Raw genomic sequence first — 25,161 nt, 5'->3', positions numbered from 1 at the left:
GCCGTTGGCCATGGAAATGCTCCCCCTGGAAGGAACCAGAGATGTTCTGGAACCAGCATCCCAAAACTACCTTCCTTGTACCGACTGGAAGACTCCTTCGGAGCTCCCGGCTACCTTTTCTATTCGTTGACTACCATCTTTGTCCTTCTTCTGAGGCCTGGAGGTGATGATGACCCCCTCGGTCAACCAGTCGTCGGGACTCCGTTGACGTTCTTCGTCTTCGGCTTTGCTGATGCCCAGCCTGTCTTGAAGCTCTTCGATCAGGCGGTCTTGGGAGACGGTTTTATGGAAGAGGACCGGGCCCAGCTTGCGTCGCGGCGACAGATCGCGGCACATGGGATGCACATTGGAGATCTCTTTGGTTTTCCTGATCACGGACTTGATCTTTTAAGGAAGGGGAGGAAAAAGTTCAGGTTGAGTAAGCTTCACCCCCTCCCCCGGAACCGGACGGCACAGAATGCATGGTTTTGAGGTTGACCGGTGGTTAGTGGTCACAAGCCGGGGAAAGCAGAAATGACCCTTTCCTCAACTGGAGGAAAAGTCCTTTCAGCACAACCATAAGCAGCCGATTCATCGTTAGGAAAAGCTGTCCAACTGCAACCACATGCAGCACTGATGTTGTTAACTAGCTTGGTAATAAAACGTCCGCAAGAAAACAAGCTCAGAAAGCACCAAGGACCCCACAGTCCTCCTTTTCCTTCTCCTTCTCCTCTTCCTCCTCCTCCTCTTTCTCTTTCCTTCTCCTCCATTCTGCATCCCCCATTCCCTTCTAGCACTGATGATGTTACCTAGGTTGGTAATGAAACATCCGCAAGAAAACAACCAAGCTCAGAAACCACCAAGGACCCAACAATTCTCCTTCTCCTCTTTCTCTTTTCTTCTTCTCCTTTCTGCAACCCCCATTCCCCCTTCTAGCACTGATGATCTTACCTAGTTTGGTAATAAAACGTCCGCAAGAAAACAAGCAAGCTCAGAGAGCACCAAGGACCCCTCGTCTCTGGCCCGATCTACAGATCTCCTCCTTTACGAAACATGGAAGATTCAGCTCCTTTCAACCCTACCTGTATCTCAAAGGGGTTCAGAAACCCTGGAGTGCAGAAGGTGATTCCTATCTGCAGGTGAGCCCAATCCTTATCGTCTTAAGGTTGTCCCATTTCTCGCCATTCCTCTACTCAGCAGAGAGCCCAGCAAAAACCCAAAACACATTAAGAGCAGCACTTGGCCAAATCACCGTCCTACACCAGAGGCTGGTTGCGTCCATCTAGGACCGTGATGGCGAACCTATGGCACACGTGCCCGAAGTGGCACGGGGAGCCATGTTGCCTGGCATATGCGGCGCCAACCGTTCCTCTTCTGGGTTTCTGGCGCGCATGGGCACACGACAATCAGCTAGCTTTTGTGAGTGCGGCAGTACTGGAAACTGGAAGGGCTGGTCTTCCGGTTTCCGGCGTGACAATGCGTGCCGGTCACCTGACTGGCACGCACACATGCGCAACAGCAACCGGAAGACTTGCTTGCCAGCGCACATGCACACGCCGGAAACCGGAAGTACCTTATCCGCCGTGCGCAGCTCCTCTTCCTGGTTACGGCCCAGACAAGCGCAAAGTGCTCCCTTTTCAGCACTTGGTGCCAAAAAGGTTTGCCATCACTGATATAGAGCAGGGGTCACCAACCTTTCGGACCTCAGGGACCACTACATTCATAATTTTAAATCCCGCGGACCACTAATATGATTTGCCTAATGTCTGGTTGGGTGGGCGTGGCTAGGTGGTCATGTGATTGGGTGAGCGTGGCCAACTCGCTGTCACTCATGTCGAGGGGCGCCTCACTGGCCTCTACACACCCCCTCCCCTGCCAGCCACTCCTCGCCTGCCCACCTGAGCTCTTTAGGGCCCCATCAGTAAACAGTTGTTGGAGCTAAGCAGGCACCACGAGAAAGAGTTGGCAAAACAGCTCAGTTCAAATTGAAACTGGCCGAGAAGGAGGCTCAGCAGAAGCACCTCACTGAGGACTAGGAGCATAGGCTTTCCAAGCAGAGGGAAGTCCTGCGGGAGTGCAAGGCCAGGTACCGGCTCCTGGAGGCTCAGCCGGCTGAGATGGTCAGCCAATTCCAGGCCATGATGCAGTCCCACTGGAACAAGGCCCTCCGGCTCTTCGCCACCAGCGGCTCTTCCCTCCAGCCTTCACCCAAAGCCCCACACCAGGAGGCTGAAGCAGATCCCAAGTCTGAATTTCTGCCCCCCTCCAACACACACAAAAAAACCCTGAAGGGGGAGACTCTCTGCAGCAACACAAACGTTCATTGCAGGTATCTGTCCCGGGGACCGCAGTTTGAGGACCCCTGATTTAAGTGCAATATAAAAAATGCAAATAATTTTTTTGTGGACCACCAAAATTTTCTCACGGACCACCAGTAGTCCACGTACCACCAGCTGGTGACCGCAGATCTAGGAGAAGCATGCAAACCTCGCTAAATCCAGGCACAAACTCCAAAGCGCGTTTCATGCACAGGCCAAAGCAGAAGCAGCACGGAGACATCCCCTCCCTCGTGTGACTAGCTGGCTCATCTCTTCCCCATTCATCCGGATGCCTGCCTGGCTCGAAGTGGATATTCTCTCCACGGAGATTGTAGGATCAGCGATACTACGGTCCCGTTCTTCTTCCCGGATACGTTCGGCGGCCTTCGACGTAGCCGCGACACCGTTGGGAAGGCTGTTCTTTCTGGATCCCCTCTCGGCCACATCAGGACAGCTGTTTGCCCTCACCGGATCTTGGATTTCGGGCCTGTGGTTCGAGGCCTGCTGGACAGCCCAGCCTGGAAAACTCTCCCATCGTTCTACATTAAAAAGATCGGGGGGACCGACGTGAACGTCCTTCTTGAGGGACGTTCTCGGCACCAACAGAGACGTTTCTGAATTGCTCTGCCTGGTGTAACCCATTGTCCTCATTCCGTTCTCCTTGAAAAAAGGAGCTTTGGGGTGGAAGAGAGCTTTCTCTTCTTGGGGGGCTGGCCTCTTCGAACCCCTGCTCAGAACTGAAGGAATGTCTTCGCCGTTGAGGTTCTCCTCCTTCCAAGGTCCTCCTGGCTCCATGTTTTTTTGAGTTCCCGCACCATCCGCACCAATCCATAACAACTCGGGCTCTGAAGAAGAGACGTGTGACTTCTCAGGAGGGGTTTTGCTGGGTCCATCGGAGCTTGGGCGGGGGGTAGAAGCTTTACCAAGGGGGGGCTTGGTCCAAGGTCCGGCGGGGTGACGATGCAAAACATTGGAAGGAAGTTCTGGGATCGCGGCTACCGCTAAACCACTGCTTTTCTCATCAATGTGTAGGACCTCCAACTCAAGAGGGGCCTCGGAACTGGGGTGAGGCCCATCGTGTTTTGCCCTGTGGGGCTTTGAGGCACGTGGTGGTGGCACCGTATGGGATGGGACAGGTGGTCCAGAAGACAGCGGTAGGGAAGGCTCAGAGGACAGAGATATGGTGGAACTGGTCTGAAAGAGAAAGGAAGGCGGGAAGAAGGAAGGGAGGAGAGAGAGTGGGGGGGGGAAAGGAAGACGGGAGAAAAAGATGGAAACAGGATTGAAGGAAGAAGGAAGAAAGAAAAAGCAAAAAAAAAAAAAAAAGGCAAAATAGCGACAGAAAAATAAAGAGGGCCCTGCATTGAACTCACTCGAGTTAGTTCTGCCACCGATAGCCTCCCATCGACCAATACGCTCCCACAGAGAGGGACTCCTCAGGATGCCGTCGGTCAAACAATGTCGACTGGTGACCCCCAGGGGGAGAGCCTTCTCTGTGGGGGCACCTGCCCTCTGGAACGAGCTACCCCCGGAGATTCGTCTGGATCCCTGACCTTCGCACCTCTCGCCGCGCCCTCAAAACGCTATCGTTTCACCAAGCAGGGCTGGCCTAAATGCTATTTTAATGGGTGGTTTTCTATTTTAGCTCTTTCGGCCAAACTATTTAATATTTTTAAATTGTCTTTTAACTTTCATGTAGTTGTGGTTTTTATTTTTGGCTGTACACCACCCTGAGTCCTTCGGGAGAAGGGCGGTATAAAAATTCAATAAAATAAATAAAATAAAATAGTTAAAAGGCAAAAGGAGACCCAGGAAAATGGACATAAAAGGACTAATAATTCCTGGGTATAAAAATTCAATAAAATAAATAAAATGAAATAGTTAAAAGGCAAAAGGAGACCCAGGAAAATGGACATAAAAGGACTAATAATTCCTGTGGTTGAAGATGTGCCAACACCATCATCCCTAGGCCAGAAAGGAAGGTAGGTGGGGGGGGGGGACAAATGATAACAAGGAGGGGGCACCTTGAAGTCTGAAAGGGAAGCCATGAGCTCATCCAGCTCTCTGGTTGCTGAAGAGGCAGATATGCGGGTCTGTTGCTGGCTGGAGGCGAAACGCTGAGGACTGCTCATCCCTCCTTGATTCACAGTAATAGCTGGTCTAATGGAAGCAAACAAGACAGAAACAATCATATTTTTTTTTAAATTTGATTTATATGCCGCCCTTCTCCGGAGACTCAGGGCGGCTGACAATGCGCTAAGCAATAGCCTTCATCCTTTTATATATTTTATACAAACTCAGCTTCTTTCTTTCTTTCTTTCTTTCTTTCTTTCTTTCTTTCTTTCTTTCTTTCTTTCTTTCTTTCTTTCATTCTTTCCTTCCTTCCTTCCTTCCTTCCTTCCTTCCTTCCTTCCTTCCTTCCTTCCTTCTTTCTCTTTCTTTTCTTTTTTTTTTTAATTTGATTTATATGCCGCCCTTCTCCGGAGACTCAGGGCGGCTGACAATGCGCTAAGCAATAGCCTTCATCCTTTTATATATTTTATACAAAGTCAGCTTCTTTCTTTCTTTCTTTCTTTCTTTCTTTCTTTCTTTCTTTCTTTCTTTCTTTCTTTCTTTCATTCTTTCCTTCCTTCCTTCCTTCCTTCCTTCCTTCCTTCTTTCTCTTTCTTTTCTTTTTTTTTTTAATTTGATTTATATGCCGCCCTTCTCCGGAGACTCAGGGCGGCTTACAATGCGTTAAGCAATAGCCTTCATCCTTTTGTATATTTTATACAAAGTCAGCTTATTGCCTCCACAATCTGGGTCCTCAATTTACCTACCTTAGAAAGGATGGAAGGCTGAGTCGACCTTGAGCCTGGTGAGATTCGAACTTACAGTAATTGCAGACAGCTGGTCTTAATAACAGGGTGCTTTAGACCACTGTACTACCAAGGCTCTTGAGGTTTGCTTCCAGGAACAAAGACCCCCCCCCCTTCCCTGCCTCCCTTCCCAGCCTCCCCTGTGGCCTTAGGCTAAAGCACGGGTCAGCAACATGCGGCTCTGGAGCCGCATGTGGCTCTTTCACCCCTCTGCTGCGGCTCCCTGTCACCCAAAATATGCGTCACAACCGCCAATGTGCGACACCCACCGGCACACAATTTATTGAGCTTTTCAACCCCCGGTAGGCCAAGATAAATCCAAGAAAAGAAAAGTTTCAGAAGAAAACAGAAGGTTTAACTCGACTACATAGGCTAGTTTTTGTGGCCGCTCAAGAAATCGTCAGGCACGGGAAGGGTTTTTGTGGCTCCCGGTGTTTTCTTTTCTGTGGGAAACGGGTCCAAATGGCTCTTTGAGGGTTTAAGATTGCAGACCCCTGGCCTAGACAGCAGGCATGTCCAACTGGTTACTTACGGGACCGCCTGCTACCACCAATAGCCTCCCACCGGCCGGTACGCTCCCATAGAGAGGGGCTCCTCTGGGTGCCGTCGGCCAAACAATGTCGACTGGCGGCCCCCAGGGGGAGAGCCTTCTCTGTGGGGGCACCTACGATCTGGAACGAGCTCCCCCCGGAGATACGGAGGATCACGGATCTGCGCACCTTCCGCTGCGCTCTTAAGACCTTTTTATTCCACTGGGCAGGCCTGGCCTAATCTTTTCCCTCTTTTTAATTATACAAATTTTAATCGGTTTTTAAATGATTGGGGTGTTTTAATTTGTCCGGGCCAAATTGTTTAATTCGATTTTACTTTGTTTTTTAAATTTTGTATTTATGTATTTTTACTGTTTGGCTGTTCACCGCCCTTCGGGAGTAGGGCTGTATATAAATCAAATTAATAATAATAATAATAATGATAATAATAGTAATAATAATAACAACAACAACAACAACAACAACTCACAGCCCATGGGCCACCCCCCTCACAAGATCATTAAAAATATTTAAAAATTAAAAGGAAATGTGTTATTTATGCACAAACTCTATGAACTACGTTAATTAGATTATAGGTCGTTCTCCACTTAAAGCCATTCCTTTGGAAACTCTGGGAGTTGGGAGTCCACCCCATCTTAAAGCATGCTGGCCAGGGAATTCTGGGAGTCGAAGTCCACATATCTGAAAATATGCTGACTGAAGAATTCTGGGAGATGATGTCCATGCATCTTAAAACATCCTGGCCAGAGAATTCTGGGAGTTGAAGTCCATGAATCTTAAAACATACTGGCTGGGGAATTCTGGACGTTGAAGCTGAAATCCATGAATCTTAAAACTTGTTGGCTGGGGAATTCTGGGAGTTGAAGTTCACCCATCCTGGCCAGAGAATTCTGGGCACTGAAGTCCACCCATCTTAAATCATCCTGCCCAGGGAATTCTGGGAGTTGAAATCCACCCATCTTAAACCATTCTGGCTGGGGAATTCTGGGAATTGAAGTTCACCCATCTTAAATCATCGTGGACAGGGAATTTTGGGAGTTGAAGTCCATCCATCTTAAACTATCCTACCCAGGGAATTCTGGGAGTTGAAGTTCACCCATCTTAAACCATTCTGACTGGGGAATTCTGGGAGTTGAAGTTCACCCATCTTAAACCATCGCGGACAGGGAATTCTGGGAGCTGAAGTCCATCCATCTTAAAACATGCTGACTGGGGAATTCTGGGAGTTTATTTTTATTTTATTTTTATTTTATTTTGAATTTGTATACCGCCCTTCTCCCTGAGGACTCAGGGCGGTGAACAGCCAAGTAAAAACATCAAATACAAATATTAAAATACAGTTAAAATATACATATATAAATTTGGCCCCATTAATTAAAAAATCCCCCCATCTTAAACCATCCTGTCCAGGGAATTCTGGGAGTTGAAGTTCGCCCATCTTAAATCATCCTGCCCAGGGAATTCTGGGAGTTGAAATCCACCCATCTTAAACCATTCTGGCTGGGGAATTCTGGGAATTGAAGTTCGCCCATATTAAACCATCGTGGACAGGGAATTCTGGGAGCTGAAGTCCGTCCATCTTAAAACATGCTGACTGGGGAATTCTGGGAGTTGAAATCCACCTATCTTAAACTATCCTGCCCGGGGAATTCTGGGAGTTGAAGTTCACCCATCTTAAACCATCCTGCCCAGGGAATTCTGGGAGTTGAAGTTCACTCATCTTAAACCATTCTGGCTGGGGAATTCTGGGAATTGAAGTTCGCCCATCTTAAACCATCGTGGACAGGGAATTCTGGGAGTTGAAATCCACCCATCTTAAACCATTCTGGCTGGGGAATTCTGGGAATTGAAGTTCGCCCATCTTAAACCATCGTGGACAGGGAATTCTGGGAGTTGAAATCCACCCATCTTAAACCATTCTGGCTGGGGAATTCTGGGAATTGAAGTTCGCCCATCTTAAACCATCGTGGACAGGGAATTCTGGGAGTTGAAATCCACCCATCTTAAACCATTCTGGCTGGGGAATTCTGGGAATTGAAGTTCGCCCATCTTAAACCATCGTGGACAGGGAATTCTGGGAGCTGAAGCCCGTCCATCTTACAACATGCTGACTGGGGAATTCTGGGAGTTGAAATCCCCCCATTTTAGAGTTGGCCAAGGTTGAGAAGCACCGTCCTAATGGGAGGCACCACGAATTCCCCTCTCTCTCCAGAAACCGTCACACCTTAGCCGGATGGATTGTAATCAGGGGGCTATACTCACACAGGACTAGGCACCGAGCTTTCCAGTTCATCCAGAAGGCTCTCCACGCTGGGGCACACTTCTTCCACCCCCGGCCCCCCATTCCACTTGGGCTTCTCTTTCCCTGGGGCTGCGGGCTGTGCGGCCAAAGAGGTAGTGTTCTCCAGGAGGCTGTAGGGGGAGCCGGTCCCACCAGGCCGCGAGGGGCTTCCTCCTGCATTCTCATCTTACAAGTCAAAAAAATAAATAAAATAAATACAGACAGGACTTGCAAGCACGTTTCCCATTAAAAAGGCGGAAATATATATATATTTTAAAAAACCGGTGGCCTTCTAATGAACAACTCATCCGTGGGACAGTTTCGATGCTCCATCCCTGGAGGTTTCCAAGAAGAGGCTGGACAGCCATTTGTCTGAAATGGCACAGGGTCTCCTACGTAAGCAGGGGGGGGTGGACTAGAAGACCTCCAAGGTCCCTTCCAACTCTGTTATTCTGTTTGGTGACTGTGAGAACAATTAACTTAAAACCATCCCTTCGGGAACTCTGGGAGTTGAAGTCCATCCATCTTAAAACATGCTGACTGGGGAATTCTGGGCATTGAAGTCCATTCATATGAAAGCATCCCCTGCCCAGGGAATTCTGGATGTTGAAGTCCACTCATCTTAAACCAACCTGGCCAGGGAATTCTGGGAGTTGAAGTCCACTCATCTTAAAACACCATGGCCTGGGAATTCTGGGCATTAAAATCCACCCATCCTGCCCAGGGAATTCTGGGAGTTGAAGTCCACTCATCTTAAACCAACCTGGCCAGGGAATTCTGGGAGTTGAAGTCCACTCATCTTAAACCAACCTGGCCAGGGAATTCTGGATGTTGAAGTCCACTCATCTTAAAGCATCGTGGCCAGGGAATTCTGGGCATTAAAATCCACCCATCCTGCCCAGGGAATTCTGGGAGTTGAAGTCCACTCATCTTAAACCAACCTGCCCAGGGAATTCTGGGAGTTGAAGTACACTCATTTTAAACCAACCTGGCCAGGGAATTCTGGGAGTTGAAGTCCACTCATCTTAAAACATCATGGCCAGGGAATTCTGGGCATTAAAATCCACCCATCCTGCCCAGGGAATTCTGGGAGTTGAAGTCCACTCATCTTAAACCAACCTGGCCAGGGAATACTGGATGTTGAAGTCCACTCATCTTAATCCAACCTGGCCAGGGAATTTTGGGCATTAAAATCCACCCATCCTGCCCAGGGAATTCTGGATGTTGAAGTCCACTCATCTTAATCCAACCTGGCCAGGGAATTCTGGGCATTAAAATCCACCCATCCTGCCCAGGGAATTCTGGGAGTTGAAGTCCACTCATCTTAAACCAACCTGGCCAGGGAATTCTGGATGTTGAAGTCCACTCATCTTAATCCAACCTGGCCAGGGAATTCTGGGCATTAAAATCCACCCATCCTGCCCAGGGAATTCTGGGAGTTGAAGTCCACTCATCTTAAACCATCCTGCCCAAGGAATTCTGGGCATTGTGAATGCTCCATCACTGGAGCTTTTCAAGAAGAGATTAGACAGCCATTTGTCTGGAATGGCACAGGGTCTCCTTGCTCAAGCACGGGGTTGGACTAGAAGACCTCCCAAGGTCCCTTCCGTTCTTCTGCCGTTGTTCTTCCTAACCAAAGCAAAGCTATCCCGCTCCAATTTTTCGGGGCCCACTTTTCTATTCCTTGCCCTCCCTTCCCTTCTCCTGGGCAGCTTCTAGCAGCTGCAAGAGACATGCCACAAACTCAGGAAGTGCATTTCCGTTGTGGCAACGGGTGCATAACGGACAGGCGTCAGACGTGGGCGTCAAGACCTCTGAGTAGTTCCGGACTCTGAGTAGATCAGAATAGGGAACCCAAAGCAGCACAAGTGAAGGCTGCTTATATTATAAGGTTATAAGGTTAGCCGCACCTTGCGAGTCTGAATGGGGTTAAAGGTAAAGGTAAAGGTTCCCCTGGCACATATGTGCTAGTCGTTGCCCCCTCTCCCAATCGCGTGATCCTAACCCTAGAGCCCAGCCCCTCGTACCTGTGGGGCTGCCAGGTGAGGGGTTGTGCTGCACAGCGTTCAATTCCAGGAGGAGCCGATCCAGTTCGGACAAGTTATTGCCTAAGGAGGAGCTCATCAGGGTAGGAGATGGTTCTGCAGACTTCTGCTTGTTGGGGAAACTGAGGTTCAGGGGATAAAGAGCCTGTTATTTGGAAGTGACCAGCGCTCTGATTGAACCAGTTCCCTCCCTCCCTTCCTTCCCTCCCTTTCTGCCTTCCTTCCTTCCTCCCTTCTTCCTCCTTCCACTTTTCCTTCCTTCCTTCCTCCCTCCTTCCACCTTTTCTTCCTTCCTCCCTCCCTCCCTCCCTCCACCCTTCTTCCCTCCTTCCTTCCACCCTTCCTTCTTCCACCCTTCTTCCCTTCTTCTCTCCCTCCACCCTTCTTCCCTCCTTCCTTCCACCCTTCTCCCTCCTTCCTTCCTTCCTCCACCTTTTCTTCCTTCCTCCCTCCCTCCCTCCAACCACCCTTCCTTCCTTCTTCTCACCATTCCTTCCTTCCTTCTTCCACCTTTCCTTCCTTCCTCCCTCCCTCCACCCTTCTTCCCTCCTTCCTTCCACCCTTCCTTCCTTCTTCCACTTCTTCCCTTCTTCCCTCCCTCCACCCTTCTTCTCTCCTTCCTTCCACCCTTCTTCTTCCTTCCACTTTTCCTTCCTTCCTCCCTCCCTCCCTCCACCTTTTCTTCCTTCCTCCCTCCCTGCACCCATCCTTCCTTCCTTCTTCCACCTTTCCTCCCTTCCCACCCCATCCTGACCCCAGGGGCTGAAAAAGCTAGATAATACAAGAAACAAGGGATGGAAACTGATCAAGGAGAGATTTAACCCAGAAATAAAAAGAAAATTTCCCAGCAGTGAGAACCATTAACCAGCGGAACAGCTTGCCACCAGAAGTTGTGGATGCTCCATCCCTGGAGGCTTTTAAGAGATTGGACAAACCATTTGTCCATGGAAGGGTCATCTAGTCCAACCCCGTGCTTAAGTAGGATGCCCTACACCAGTGTTTCTCAACCTTGGAAGCTTGAAGATGGGTGGACTTCAACTCCCAGAATCCCCCAGCCAGCACCCATCTTCAAGCTTCCAAGGTTGAGAAACACTGGTGTAGGGCATCCTACTTAAGCAGGGGGTTGGACTAGATGACCTCTGAGGTCCTTTCCGACTCTGTTATTCTAATAAAAGTGTGGGGGGGAAATAGAATACCTATAGACGTGTTCCTCGTCGTTGGCACGCGAAGGAGAGATGGCACACTCTCTGGGCACCGAGGCACTGGCACTATACATAGGAGATTGAGACGGCGGCTGTAAAAACGAATTTTATTTAAATAGGTTAAATAAACATATCAACATTTCTACCAGAAGACCAAACTCGACCTGCGCTACAAAAAAAAAAAAAAATCTGTGGCAGCTATAAAAGGTAAGTCCTCGACCTACGACCCCAACATTTCTTTTGCTAAACTTAGGGACCGTTCAAAGTTACGTCATCACTGGGAAAAAAAAAAACCAGTGACTCGTGACGGACGTTTTTCACACTTAACGACCGTTGGCAGCATCCCCATGGTTCATGGGGTGAAAATTCAGATGCTTGGCAACGGTCTCATACTTATGACGGTTGCAACGTCCCGGGGGGGGTGTCGGGTGATCCCCTTTCACGACCAAGTCAACGGAGAAGCCAGATTCACTTAGCAGCCGAGTTACTAACTGAGCAACGGCAGTGATTTACCTGAACTGTGGCAAGGAAGGGCCGTAAAAATGGGGGCGAAACTGCCGTCGCAAATGTCTCGTTTAGCGACATAAATGCTGGGCTCAATTGCGGTCCTAAGTGGAGGATTTTCTGTGTGGTTTTTTAAAAAAGAGAGTGGGAGGGAAACGCAGATCATTTATGAAAACTAGCTTCTCTTTAGTAGACATGCTGGATGGAAATTCCGAAACGGGAAACAAACAGGATACAGAGCAAACAATTAAAATCTGTGTTCACGATTGTCCTTTCCGGAAACACAACTCACGTTTTCACCTCCTCTCTTCTGTGGATTTTACAGATAGTCCTCAACTTACAACAGTTCATTTAGTCATCTCCTTTTAATAACCCCATAATGCCTTGCAGGGTGGAGTCTGGGCAACTGGATAGAGCTGAGTTTTTTTTTACTGGCCGGATGCCCTTCCTGTCGCCACTACGGAGTTTAGTTCAGCAGGTATATCCTCATTGTGCCCAGGCAGAAAAATATCTGCCTCTACCTAGGATCGAACTCACAGCCTCCTGATTTGTGAGGCGAGAGCTTCCCCTTTAGGCTGTCGCACCGCTCCATTTGATCTTCATTTCTCTCCATAGTAAATTATTGTGTTTTATTCCAATTTCATTTTAAATTGTATTTTACTCCCAATTCCATTTTACGTTGTTTTTAATAGGATTTTAGTAATGTGTATTTTGATATGGCCTATGGGCTGATCGATAAAACTAAAGTTGTTAAAAGGAATCATGCAGTCGTTAAGCGAATCAGCGGAAGCGAAGGCATCCATCTTATGAGGTCGTAAAAACGGGGATGGGGAAGACCATGTCACTACTCTGCATATCTCCTCAATGGAGGCCTGTAGTGGCCGCACTTCTAGTGGAATAGGGTGTCACTCGACGGAGCAACGGAATATGATTTGGCGATGCACGACCGTACCCACCGGCCTATTGTTAATGCTGTGACTTTATTACCCAACTTGGAAGGTTGGCACGACACAAACAGGGACTCCGATCTCCGAAAGGAAGCTGTCCTCTTGATATAGATGTGGAGGGCCCTCCTGGCGTCCAAGGGGTGCCATTTCCTCTCTAGGGTATGGGTTCAGTGGCGGATTAAGGCTCACTGGTGCAGGGGTGAAATGCTCCCGGTTCGGACCGGATCGCCCGATCCGGGTAGCGATGGAGGCGGGTGGTTCGGAGAACCGGTAGCAAAAATCCCTCCCCCCCCTCAATTGCCCAGCTGAGCCGCGCAATCATCAGAGGCTTTTTTTTTAATTTTTAAAAGCATTTTTTCTACAACCTCTTCAGCCGAAAAAATGCTTTTAAAAGTTAAAAAAAAAAAAAAAAAAAACTCTGATGATCCCACGGCTCAGCTGGGATCGTCAGAGGCTTTTAAAAGCATTTTTTCTACAACCTCTTCAGCCGAAGAGGTTATGGAAAAAAATGTTTTTAAAAGGAAAAAAAAAAGCCTCTGCCGATCAGGCAAGTCAGCTGGGATCGTCAGAGGCTTTAAAAGCATTTTTTTTTACAACCTCTTCAGCCGATGAGGTTGTAGAAAAAATGGTTTTAAAAGTTAAAAAAAAAAAAAAAGTTGGCCACGCTCATCAGTCATATTACACCCCCCCACCACCACCACCAAGCCAAGTTTAGGCTACCTAAAAGTTTGACAAAAAAATGCAATACAACATCCATTTTAATGTTTCACAAGTTTAATGCATCAAAGTTCCAATTGTCTTGACTTGGAAAGCATTTTTTTCTACATTTTATTTTCGCAAAACCACCGAAAACACCCTCGAAATTAATACTTCTCAGAACATCTGCTTCAATTTGTTTTTCTTCAATCCAAGTTTTTTTTTTAATTTTATTTTATACCTTGTTTCCCCCAAAATAAGACGTCCCCTGATAATAAATCCAATCGGGCTTTTGAGTGTATTGGGCAGTAAGGCCAAGTGCTTATTTCAGGGTTCAAAAAAAATATAAGACAGGGTCTTATTTTTGGGGAAACACGGTATTATTTATATATATCGATGTGTGAATGGTGTGATACCCGAGTTACATACACTTCAATAAAAATAAACATCATATTATTATACACAATTATAACTTTTCATTTTCATTGTGTCATATTATTTGGGCATATCCTTTAACTTCAGTTCTAAACCTTCTTCTTACTCTTACTCTTCCATATATCTTAATATATTCAGGGGTGAAATCCAGCAGGTTCTGGAGAAGCAGTTGCAGAAGTTTTGCGTAGTTCGGAGAACTGGCAAATAACAACTCTAGCTGGAGTGGGGTGGGAGTGGAGATTTTGCAATATCCTTCCCCCAGGAGTGGGGTGGGAATGGAGATTTTGCAATATCCTTCCCCCAGGAGTGGGGTGGGAATGGAGATTTTGCAATATCCTTCCCCTGCCACGCCCACCAAGCCATACCCGCAGAACACGTAGTAAAAAAAATTGAATTTCACCACTGAATATATTGGTATATTTATACACCAGTTGCCCTCTAATTTCTATCTCTATTTTAGCTTTTTTTCCCCTCCTGTCCCTATAATATGCAAAGATTTATTTTCTATTCTCTATTACACATTTTTTTTTTACAAAACATTCTTTCGTTTTCTAATCTTCCAATTAAAAACTTAAATTTTTTCTTCATACCTCTCTGTTCGTATTTCCCATCCTTGAGATTCTACTATGAAGACACGTTTACATCAAAATATCAAATCACCTGTTATTTAGTTCTAGCATTTCACAATTAGCCATATTTTGATATATATAGATATATATTTAACTATCACATGACACACAGAGTAATTATGCAACTTATATACTTCTAATATGAATGCACGTTATTAAAACCCTTTCAAATGTTTAATACACACAGCGAGGCAAGTCTTTCTGGAACCACAACTGATCTCTCTGGGTTTTCTCACATTTCAGTTGTGGGAAAGACCTCTCTGCTGTGCAGTTGGTGAGCATTAATGTTAACACACACACAAAAAAAATTCTTAACGCAATTTCAACATTTGGAAAGGCGCTCTCTAGTTTGTCTTCTTGCAATTGTGTTGTCCCACGTGAGCGAAATATGTTTTCTTGGTTGTTTTAAACATAAGAATGGACCTGCTGAAGCTCTGTAGACAAGAGTGATTGTTCACGTCCTCTGGATAAGCAACAATAAGTCTCTGACAGCTCTTTGGGTACCTTTCACTTTCTGATCATTAGAAACTAGGACCCTTGTTAACAACATCCGTCAGACAAGAGAATTTGATGTACACTGAGAGCGCATGCAGCAAAAACCAAGTCCTTGTGCGTCCAATCACACTTGGCCAAAAAAAAAGAATTTTTTTTCTATTTTTCTATTTTTTATTTATTTTTTTTCTATTTTTTATTTTTTGTAATTTTTTTTATTTTTTGTAATTTTTTTTGTAATTCTATTCTATTCTATTCTATTCTATTCTATTCTATTCTATTCTATTCTATTCTATTCTATTCTATTCTATTCTATTCTATGTACACCTTTCCTCTCCTCTTCCTTTCTCTTTAGAGAATCCCTACCGACATCCAACTCAGGACAATCCAGTAACAGAGTTGGAAGGGACCCTGGAGGTCATTTAGCCCAACCCCCTGCTGAATCAGAAACAGTTCTATCTGAGTATCAGAAACTAAGCCTGGGCCCCTAACCTTTGTAGGGATGGGGGTTTTCGGAGATGTGGATGAAGAGAGGAGGGGGGCATCTCCTTTCGAATGATCCTTCCTCTGATCACGCTCGTGATCACCCAAATGTGTCGCTTCAGCAGAGCAAAAGTCCATCTCCCACGTGCAGCTTTTCACTAGGGACCACACCTGGTCTTTTGGCAAGGAAGGAAAAAAATAAGTTGACTCGCATTCAAAGACATGCCCAGGCAGTTCAAAAAGGGGAGGGGGGGGGAGAGAGAGAGAGAGAGAGAGAGAGAGGGAGAGAGAGACAGGAAAAGGAAGTACATGGGATTAAAAAAGGTAAAAGGTTCCCCTCGCACGTATGTGCTAGTCGTTCCCGACTCTAGGGGGCGGTGCTCATCTCCGTTTGTCTGGCAGGATCCTCCAGGATCTGGACACTGATTAAGTTGACTAGATGGGTAAGCCATGGCCTTCTGGGCCAGTGAGGAGACAAGAGTAGGCTCTCCACTCTCTCCGCCAGCACTTTCCCAATTACCCCTCGGATGAGGGGAAGCGGGAGGAAAGGCGTAGAGCAGCCCGCAGGGGCCATGGAATGTGGAGCGCGTTGACCTCTTCCGCCCCTGTTGTGGCGAACCGGGCGTAGAACTTGGGTAGCTGGCTGTTTGGCGGGGTGGCGAACAGGTGCTGGGTTGGAGAGCCAAACCTTTTGGACAGTGTCCTGAACAGCTCGGGGTGCAGGCGCCATTCTGCGGGGTTGACTGCTGCTCGGCTGAGCCAGTCCGCCTGTACATTGGATGTTCCCCAGAAATGTTCAGCTGGCAGAGATAGAAGATGCCATCCCGCCCAGTGCCCCAAGTGCCCGGCTTCTTGCATGAGGGAGAGGTGTTGGATTGCAACTTCCAAGTGGGATCTTTTTGTTCCGTTTTTTTGAGACGGGGCAGTGAATAAAGAACCTTGGGGACATAGAGAGAAAGTCGAGAGCGAAGCCTAGTCGGATGGCGTTTAGGACTTACGCCCCTGCGGTCGTTTCCTCCCATTGAGCCGCGAAGAGGCTTAGCCAGCCACCAATGGGAGGGTTGGATTTGAAGTTATCTGGAGGTGTGCTGGAAAGGACGACCTCCTCCGCCTCCGCCTCGAAATGGCCGTTTGGCCTGGAACTGCTGCTGTCTGTTGTTGTCTCGGAAGTTGGGCCTATCCGATTGGCGATCCTGATGCTGGAAGTATGCCCTCTGTGGTTGGGAGAAGTTGTGTGCGGCATCGCCTGGTCTGAAGTTTGGCTTCCGAAAGTAGTTCGCGGCTCGATGTTCGGAACGTCTGGACACCGAGGGCAGGATTTTCTTTTTGTCCTTGGTCTCTATGAGGATAGGCTCTAAGGCCTCTCCGAACAGCTTATCGCCTTTGAAGGGGGCAGAAGCCAACTTCCACTTGGACTTCATGTCTGCCTGCCAGTGACGGAGCCACAGCAGTCGTCGGGCCGTCACGGCGGAGGCAATGGCCCTGGAAGCGAATCTGGCCGTGTTCAGGGTGGCATCGGCAGAGAATTCTGCTGCTGCTATCAGCTTGTTGAGGTCCTGGTGACTGCGGACGTCGGTGGCTGGGATTCTGTCTTGCAGCTGTTTGAGCCAGAGCAAGGACGTTCTATTGAAGAAGGAAGCAGCCGTAGCCGACTTAACCGACCAGGCAGCCGAATTGTGGACTTTGCGGAGTGTCAGCTCCGCCCTCCTGTCTTCTGGATTTAAAGCGTCCTCCGCGTCATTGGACATCATGGTGGAGGAGGCTAAGGCTGCCACGGGCGCATCGATTGATGGCATTTGTAGTGCCTCAGAGAGATTTGGGGCCACATTGTACAAACGCTTGTCAATCGAGCTTGCGGCTGGATATCCCCCTGGTACGGCCCATTGTCGCTGGACAACATCCAGGAACAATTTCGGGGAGGGGATCTCCTCGTTATCGGTGGCAGGCTCTGAGAACAACAAATTATTGGGGTCAGATAAGCCCAAAGCCGGATCTGACTCGGCTGGGTCCATTCCCAGCCGGGCTGTGGTCTTGGCTTTGTAGAGAAGTGACTTAAACAAGGCAGGGCGGAAGAGCCCTGTGACGGGTAAGTCCCTTGTATTATCGGGCGCAGGAGGCTGCCCCTGGGGTACAGGGTTCTCAGGGGCTGGAGAGGCTGCCGGTCGGTTCTGTTGCATGCCCGCGGCAATGCCCTGAGCGATAGCCTGTGAGATGATCAGCCTCATTCGTGGGGAGATTTCCGGCTCCTGCGCCTCCTTCGGGCGGAGTCCCGCCGCTGTAGGAGTGAAGGTAGCCTCTGGGGTCGGCTTTGCCCTCTTAGGAGCCGGCTCCTCCCAAGGGCTTTCGGATGGGAGTAGATTTGAAACAGAAGGAAGGGACATGAGCTCATCGGGTTCTAACTCGGGCTGAGAAAGTTGTTCTCCGGCGCCATCCGGCGACCAAGTCAGGCCAGTCGCCTGACGGACCTCTTTTGTTAGAGGTTGTGACGGTTGAGAAGCGCGGGAACTGTTAGGTTCGTCCACCGGGGGGCTCTCTCGCACCGCCTCCCTTTCTGCGTTGGCAACAATGTCTCTGTCTAAGGCCTTCGGGCGGCTTTGGGCGGAGGAATCCTCGGCCTTGGTGGCCTTTCTGGAGGAGAGCAATGCCTTCGCCTTAATTCTGGCCGCAGCTCCTCTAATAGCCAAGTTGGGCTTGGCAGAGGCGCGTTTCTTTAAAACCCGGGGCTTGGGGGCCGGTAAAGTCAGTTCTTCCCCACTCACGTTTTCCTCGTGGTTGTCTCCCGCTGCGGTCGGCTCCATTTTCCAGGCTCGGAGAAAGCAGACGTGGTCTCTGTGGGTTGGAAATGTGGCTTGTTTGCAGGAGTATGCGCCGGAAAAACCCGGGCAGTGACTCAAATCCTTTCCGAATCTCCCTTTTTTTGCAAGGACTGCGCAATGTTCCAAAAGGGACCTCAAAAGGCTTTCCAAGGAGAAAGGGACGCTTGCTGGGGCTCGGCCTCCTGCTTGTAGAAGTGGGGGAGAGGGAAAATGGGGGGGGGGTCCTTCAAATTCTCTCTTCTCAGGGTGGAAGGATCCAGAGGAGGAGGAGGAGGAGCAGAGGACAAAGGCGTCTATCCTTGCTGAAGGCCTCAGTTGGAAAGAATCAGCAAAAGGGGAAGTCGACACAGGAGAGGCGTGGCTCGGCTTGAATGACTCAGTCTGACGAGCAGGAAGGCAGAGAAAAGTTTAACCCATTCCTTGGATTTTCTCTCTCAGCACACACAGACTCAAAAAGGAGAAATATACAGCAATGCAGCCTTGCTGGATAGTTTGTTTGAGGAGGGTCTTGGGAATGGAAGGAGGCAGCAAAAGTTTAACCCATTCCTTGGAGTCTCTCCCAGCACAGACTCAAAAAGGAGAAGAAATGCAGCTTTGCAGGATAGTTAGTTTGAGGAGGGTCTTGGGAATGGAAGGAGGCAGCAAAAGTTTAACCCATTCCTTGGAGTCTCTCCCAGCACAGACTCACAAAGGAGAAGAAATGCAGCTTTGCAGGATAGTTTGTTTGAGGAGGAATGGAAGGAGGCAACAAAAGTTTAACCCATTCCTTGGAATCTCTCCCAGCACAGACTAAAAAGGAGAAGAAATGCAGCTTTGCAGGATAGTTTGTTTGAGGAGGGTCTTGGGAATGGAAGGAGGCAGCAAAAGTTTAACCCATTCCTAGGATTCTCTCCCAGCACAGACTCACAAAGGAGAAGAGTACAGAAATGCAGCTTTGCTGGATAGTTTGTTTGAGGAGGGTCTTGGGAATGGAAGAAGTGACACAGTTGTTAAGAATGCTACAATGGGCATAAATGATGACCAGTCATAAGTGCGAAGACCGGTCAAAAGTGCGAGGACCTGTCAGAAATCACTTTTTTCAGCCCTCTGGGTAGTCCTTTTGTGCATATGGACTACTCAGAGGGCTGAAAAGGTTATTTTTGAGTGGTCCTCGCACTTTTGACCAGTCCTCGAACTTACGACGGTCCTCCCATTTTACGTTTTTTTGCCCTATCTTATCACCATGGTGAAGAGAAGCAGTTGTGAAATGAGTGACATGGTTGTTAAGAATGCTGCACGGGCATAAATGTGAGGATGGTCATAAGTGTGAGGACCAGTCATAAGTGCGAGGACCTGTCAGAAATGACTTTTTTCAACCCTCTGGGTAGTCCTTTTGTGCATATGGACTACTCAGAGGGCTGAAAAAGTTATTTTTGACTGGTCCTCGCACTTTTGACCGGTCCTCGAACTTACGACTGTCCTCACATTTTACGTTTTTTGCCCGATCTTATCACCATGGCCACCCAGTCACATGACCAGCTAGCCATGCCCATCCAGTCACATGACCTCCAAGCCACGCCCACAAAATAAGTCACGCCCACAGAACTGGTAGTAAAAAAAAATTTAGAACCCACCCCTGGTCTTGGGAATGGAAGGAGGCAAAAAAAGTTTAACCCATTCCTTGGATTCTCTCTCAGCACAGACTCAAAAAGGAGAAGAATACAGCAATGCAGCCTTGCTGGATAGTTTGTTTGACGAGGATGGTGGGAATGAGTCTTGTTTTGGTCGGAAGGCAGGACAAGAAGCGACGGGTGGAAACTCATCAAGGAGAGAAGCAACTTAGAACTAAGGAGAAATTTCCTGACAGTGAGAACTATTAACCTGTGGAACTCCTTGCCTCCAGAAGTTGTGAATGCTCCAACACTGGAAGTTTTTAAGAAGAGATTGGATAACCATTTGTCTGAAGTGGTGTAGGGTTTCCTGCCTAAGCAGGGGGTTGGACTAGAAGACCTCCAAGGTCCCTTCCAACTCTTGTTATTCTAAATCTCTGGTCTACAAATAAAGGAACCCTTTTCAAACAGCGGCCACAGCACGACTGACTCTTGCCTCAATTTATGTCCTTGCAAAGATGATCATTGCGACAGGATCCCAAAGAATAACTTTAGAAAAAGCCAATTATGATCTCATAACTGAAGACCTCTCATCTCCTGATTGGCAAACTCTGTTCACTGGCTGCACCACTGCCGATGACCATGCTAACATCTTTTTAAAGGTAAAGGTTCCCCTCGCACATTTGTACTAGTTGTTCCCAACTCTAGGGGGCATGTCCGTTTCAAAGCCGAAGAGCCAGCGCTGTCCAAAGACGCCTCCGTGGTCACGTGGCTGGCATGACTCAACGCCAAAGGCGCACGGAACGCTGTTCCCTTCCCACCAAAGGTGGTCCCTATTTTTCTACTTGCATTTTTTACCTGCTTTCGAACTGCTAGGTTGGCAGAAGCTGGGACAAGTCACGGGAGCTCACCCCGTTACGCGGCGCTAGGGATTCGAACCGCTGAACTGCCAACCTTTCGATCGACAATCTCAGCGTCTTAGCCACTGAGCCACCCGCGTCCCTAAAGTATAACTTTAGAAAAATCCAATGACGTTCTCCTAACTCTCATCTCCTGATTGGCAAACTCTGTTCACTGGACGCCGATAACCACGATAACATCTTTTTAACCCAAAGTCAAAAAGAATCGTCGAATTACCTGTTGGGGAGGATTTCTCGGAAGGACGGGGTTCCATTGCTCCAAAGAGATGCTGACGGTCCCGTTCAAGGCCTCGGTGGTAGGTGGAGGTGGTACCGGCGGAGGCAGAGAAACTTCTTGGTAGGTGTGATTTCCAGTTGGATAGGAATACGAGGTTTCCTCCGACAGAAACACCGGCCGTTTGGAGATATGGGAGGTAGTGGATTCCAGATCTGCCAGCAAGGCGTCTGTGTGGGGAGGGGGGGGGGCAAATGGGAGGGGGAAAGCCACAAGCAAAGGAGAAAAAAAAAAGTTGCTGGGATTGACGTCAACAGAATTACCTTCCCTCTTTAACCACGTTTCCAACTCAAGCGTTTAAGCGAGGCCCCTGATTTTTGTCCCATAGTTAAAAATCATTATTGGTGGATCTCGAGTGGATCAAAAGACCACTTGCCCCCCCCCCCCAAAAAAAGGAAAAGAAAAGTGCTTTGTACACTAAAAAAAAAAAAAAAGGCAGAAGGGTGTGACAGCTCAGCTCTCGCAGCCCTGCTCAAGAGGAACTGGAGAGAGGCAGAGACGACTGAAGACTGAAATCAGCTAATTACAAGTTTTGGCACGGCGAAATCAAGTCAAAACATGGCCGCAAGCAATCCTCGGGGCGAAAACGGAGATCTCTGAATCGGGCCGAAAACCCAGGAAGAGAAACATCATCGGTTAGCAAAAGATGGGGCTCTTCCCCCTGCTTTCCAGGTGCAGAGAGTTTCACCTGGGCTGCAGGTAACCGCCATTCCGCTTCCGGAAACGTGTTAGGGTCAAATTGCAAAATTCCTCATTCGGATTTCCTCGACGTGCTGAGTCAGGTTGCACATTCCCTAAAAGGAGAGACGTTGGTCTCTTCTAAAATCACGCAATACCTTCGGAAAAGGCAGGAAAGAAAACTGCAACGTGGAAGGGCCGGGGGGGCTTTGGAGCTGTAACTTTCCCACCCTTCTTCCATCAGATACTAAAATAGGGCTGAAGAAACCGGGTGGTAAGATGAGATTAGCTCATTTTGTCGTAGAGAAAGCCAGACGAAAATGGAATTGCTGGGGACTCTCTGAGCTTGGTGCTTTGTGAGCAGACGTTTTATTACCCAACTAGGTAACACCATCAGTGCTAAAAGGCAGAGAGGAGGAGGAGGAGGTGGTGAAGGACAACTGTGGGGCCCTTGGTGCTCTCTGAGCTTGGTGCTTCGTCGGCAGACGTTTTATTACCCAACTAGCTAACATCATCAGTGCTAGAAGGGAATGCGGTTTGTGGAATGGAAAAGTTGGGGGGGGAGGACAATGTTTGGGGAGGCCTAGGTGCTGTGTGAGCTTGGTGGTTTGTTAGCAGACATTTTATTACCCAACTAGCTAACATCATCAGTGCTAAAAGGAAATGGGGTTTGAGGAGGAGAGGAGAAGGACTGGGGGGGGCTTGGTACTCTCTGAGCTTGGTACTTCGTCAGCAGACGTTTTATTACCCAACTAGCTAACATCATCAGCGCTAGAAGGAAATGGGGTTTGTGGGGTGGAGGAGGAGAAGGAGGGGAGGAGAAGGACGGGGGGGGCTTGGTGCTCTCTGAGCTTGGTACTTCATCAGCAGACGTTTTATTACCCAACTAGCTAACATCATCAGTGCTAGAAGGAAATGGGGTTTGTGGGATGGAGGAGAAGAAGGAGGGGAGGAGAAGGACTGGGAGGGGGGGCTTGGTGCTCTCTGAGCTTGGTACTTCATCAGCAGACGTTTTATTACCCAACTAGCTAACATCATCAGCGCTAGAAGGAAATGGGGTTTGTGGGGTGGAGGAGAAGAAGGAGGGGAGGAGAAGGACTGGGAGGGGGGGGGCTTGGTGCTCTCTGAGCTTGGTACTTCGTCAGCAGACGTTTTATTACCCAACTAGCTAACATCATCAGTGCTAGAAGGAAATGGGGTTTGTGGGGTGGAGGAGAAGAAGGAGGAGAGGAGAAGGACTGGGAGTGGGGGGCTTGGTACTCTCTGAGCTTGGTACTTCGTCAGCAGACGTTTTATTACCCAACTAGCTAACATCATCAGTGCTAGAAGGGAATGGGGTTTGTGGGGTGGAGGAGAAGAAGGAGGAGAGGAGAAGGACTGGGAGTGGGGGGCTTGGTACTCTCTGAGCTTGGTACTTCGTCAGCAGACGTTTCATTACCCAACTACCTAACATCATCAGCGCTAGGAAGGAGCGGAATACGGAATACGCCTGACATGATTGTCCTAAATGCAATCAACTTCGACCTGGGGATGCCTTCCAAAGAGCAGACTAGGCCCCTCCAGCACAAAGGAGATCCTTCAAGGCCATGAAGTTTTAGCTGGCTTTTGTTGATAAAAGAGATTTGCATTCGAAAAGAGGTCAATGGAGGGTGGGGGAGGGGAAACCCTCTTATCAGACCAGCTAAGTTTTCATTTGGGCCAGGGCTCGGTTTAGGACGGGTTTGCATTTTTCCCCATTGAAACTGATGGTTGAATCTGCCTATAACGTTGGAAAATTAAAAGAATTTAATTTAATTTAATTGAAGTGTTAGCGGCCCTTGTAAATTGTTGCATTTGTAAATTGGAGCTGGAGAAGCGTTGGGCTCAGTGTTTCTCAACCTTGGAAGCTTGAAGATGGGTGGACTTCAACTCCCAGAATCCCGTCCACCCATCTTCAAGCTTCCAAGGTTGAGAAACACTGGTTTATTTTTATTTTTTTTAATTTGATTTATATGCCGCCCTTCTCCGGAGACTCAGGGCGGCTTACAATGCGCTAAGCAATAGCCTTCCTACTTTTGTATATTTATACAAAGTCAGCTTATTGCCCCCACAAACTGGGTCCTCATTTTACCTACCTCGAAAGGACGGAAGGCTGAGTCAACCTTGAGCCTTGGCGAGATTCGAACCCTGCAGTAATTGCAGGCAGCTGGTCTTAATAACAGGGTGCTCTAAACCACTGTACTACCAAGGTTTAGTGGATGTGATTGGGGGATTTTTTTTCCCCTTCTTTCTGAAGATGTTTTGCTTCCCGGCCAAGAAGCTTCTTCAAGTTCTGACCGAAGGGTGCCGAAGGGAAGGATTTCCCAAAGGAAGTCCTCACCTTACGACCGCAATGGAGCCCAACTGTTTCTGTTGCTAATAAGTGAGAGGCGCGTTCGGTGAGGTTTGCCCCATCGTACGACCGTCGTTAAGTGGATCGCTCGCAGCTGATGAGTTGGTAACCCGGTCGTTAAGCGAATCTGGCTTCCCCCCACCCCCCGGTCGAGTTTGCTTGTCGGAAGGTCGCAAAATGGGGATCACGTGACACACCCCTCCCCCCCCCGGGGACACTCTGACCGTCATAAATGTGAGTCAGTTACCAAGTGTCTGAATTGTCGTAATTCAGATATTTGAATTACGGGGAATTACGGGGGTCGTAAGTGTGAAAAACGGTCGTAAGTCCCTTAACAAATGCTTGGCAACTGACTCGTATTTACGACCGTTGCAATATCCTGGACTTTTGACAAGCCATGTCGGTGGGGGGCGGAGGGGGGGCAGCCAGATTCACTTAACAACCATGTTACTAGCTTAACCCTTGCAGTGATTCACTTAACAACTCTGGCAAGAAAGGGCGTAAAACGGGACAAAATGAACAAACGTCTCGCTCAGCGACGTAAATTTGGGGCTCAATTGTGGTTGTAAGTCGAGGAGTACGTGTGTGTGTGTGTGTATACCCAGGAGGAGGAAAACGGAGGTAAATCCTTTTATAAACAACAACAATAATAATAATAATTCAGCCGTAATTATTCATTTTTTACATTCCGTTGGTTATCAAACAGGCAGACTTAGCTGCCGCTGGGTGGAGAATAACAACTGGTTAGGTTAATCGTAAAGCTATTTGTTCAGAGTACAGGCAACACATACACAATACACAAACACACACACACACAAAGGGGCAGGTTTTAACCCTGGCATGATTTTCCTCCACTTCCTTTTTTCCCCTGCCTGAACAAAGAAACTGGCGGAAAGGGAAATTCTGGCTTTTGGCTCTCTCTCTCACCAAGAAAATTATAGCAAAATATGCAAAAATTCACAAACAAAACAGCTTGCAAGGGCCAAGGTTCTTGCCCGCACGAGATGAATTCGGTATCTAATTTGTAAATTAATTTCTATTTTTTTAATCTATAAAATTAAAATTAATCTACAAGAGCCTTGGTAGTACAGTG

The 25,161-nt window shown here is 48.1% G+C and overlaps 2 protein-coding genes across 5 annotated transcripts in view; both read right to left on the bottom strand.

Moving 5' to 3' along the window:
* Positions 1-25,161, bottom strand: part of PXN (paxillin) — a 71,085-nt gene that overhangs the window by 10,687 nt on the left and 35,237 nt on the right. For 2 of the 4 annotated variants that reach the window (XM_060685151.2, XM_087880542.1), the window contains 6 exons: positions 20,963-21,189; positions 11,229-11,326; positions 10,015-10,154; positions 7,969-8,173; positions 4,322-4,457; positions 2,595-3,491 (listed from right to left, as the gene is read on the bottom strand). In XM_060685151.2, coding sequence (XP_060541134.2) covers positions 2,595-3,491; positions 4,322-4,457; positions 7,969-8,173; positions 10,015-10,154; positions 11,229-11,326; positions 20,963-21,189 — 1,703 coding nt within the window. Of the gene's footprint in view, positions 1-114; positions 385-2,594; positions 3,492-4,321; positions 4,458-7,968; positions 8,174-10,014; positions 10,155-11,228; positions 11,327-20,962; positions 21,190-25,161 lie in introns of all 4 variants that reach the window. The other 2 variants (XM_060685148.2, XM_087880543.1) reach the window with 2 other exon arrangements.
* LOC148111658 (uncharacterized) lies at positions 15,182-18,914 on the bottom strand. The gene has a single exon (XM_087880549.1). The coding sequence runs from the start codon at positions 18,216-18,218 to the stop codon at positions 16,494-16,496; it is 1,725 nt and encodes a 574-aa protein (XP_087736675.1). The 5' UTR covers positions 18,219-18,914; the 3' UTR covers positions 15,182-16,493.

This window comes from Pantherophis guttatus, chromosome 17 (genome assembly GCF_059756535.1).
Source record: "Pantherophis guttatus breed Tessera chromosome 17, ASM5975653v1, whole genome shotgun sequence".
Lineage (NCBI taxonomy): Eukaryota > Metazoa > Chordata > Lepidosauria > Squamata > Colubridae > Pantherophis > Pantherophis guttatus.
Note: the sequence above shows the minus strand (reverse complement) of the source record. Positions and strands in the feature narration are given on the sequence as shown.

Coding starts and splice junctions, on each gene's coding strand:
- LOC148111658 (XM_087880549.1), bottom strand. CDS start 18,218: ATGGAGCCGACCGCAGCGGGAGACAACCACGAGGAAAACGTGAGTGGG.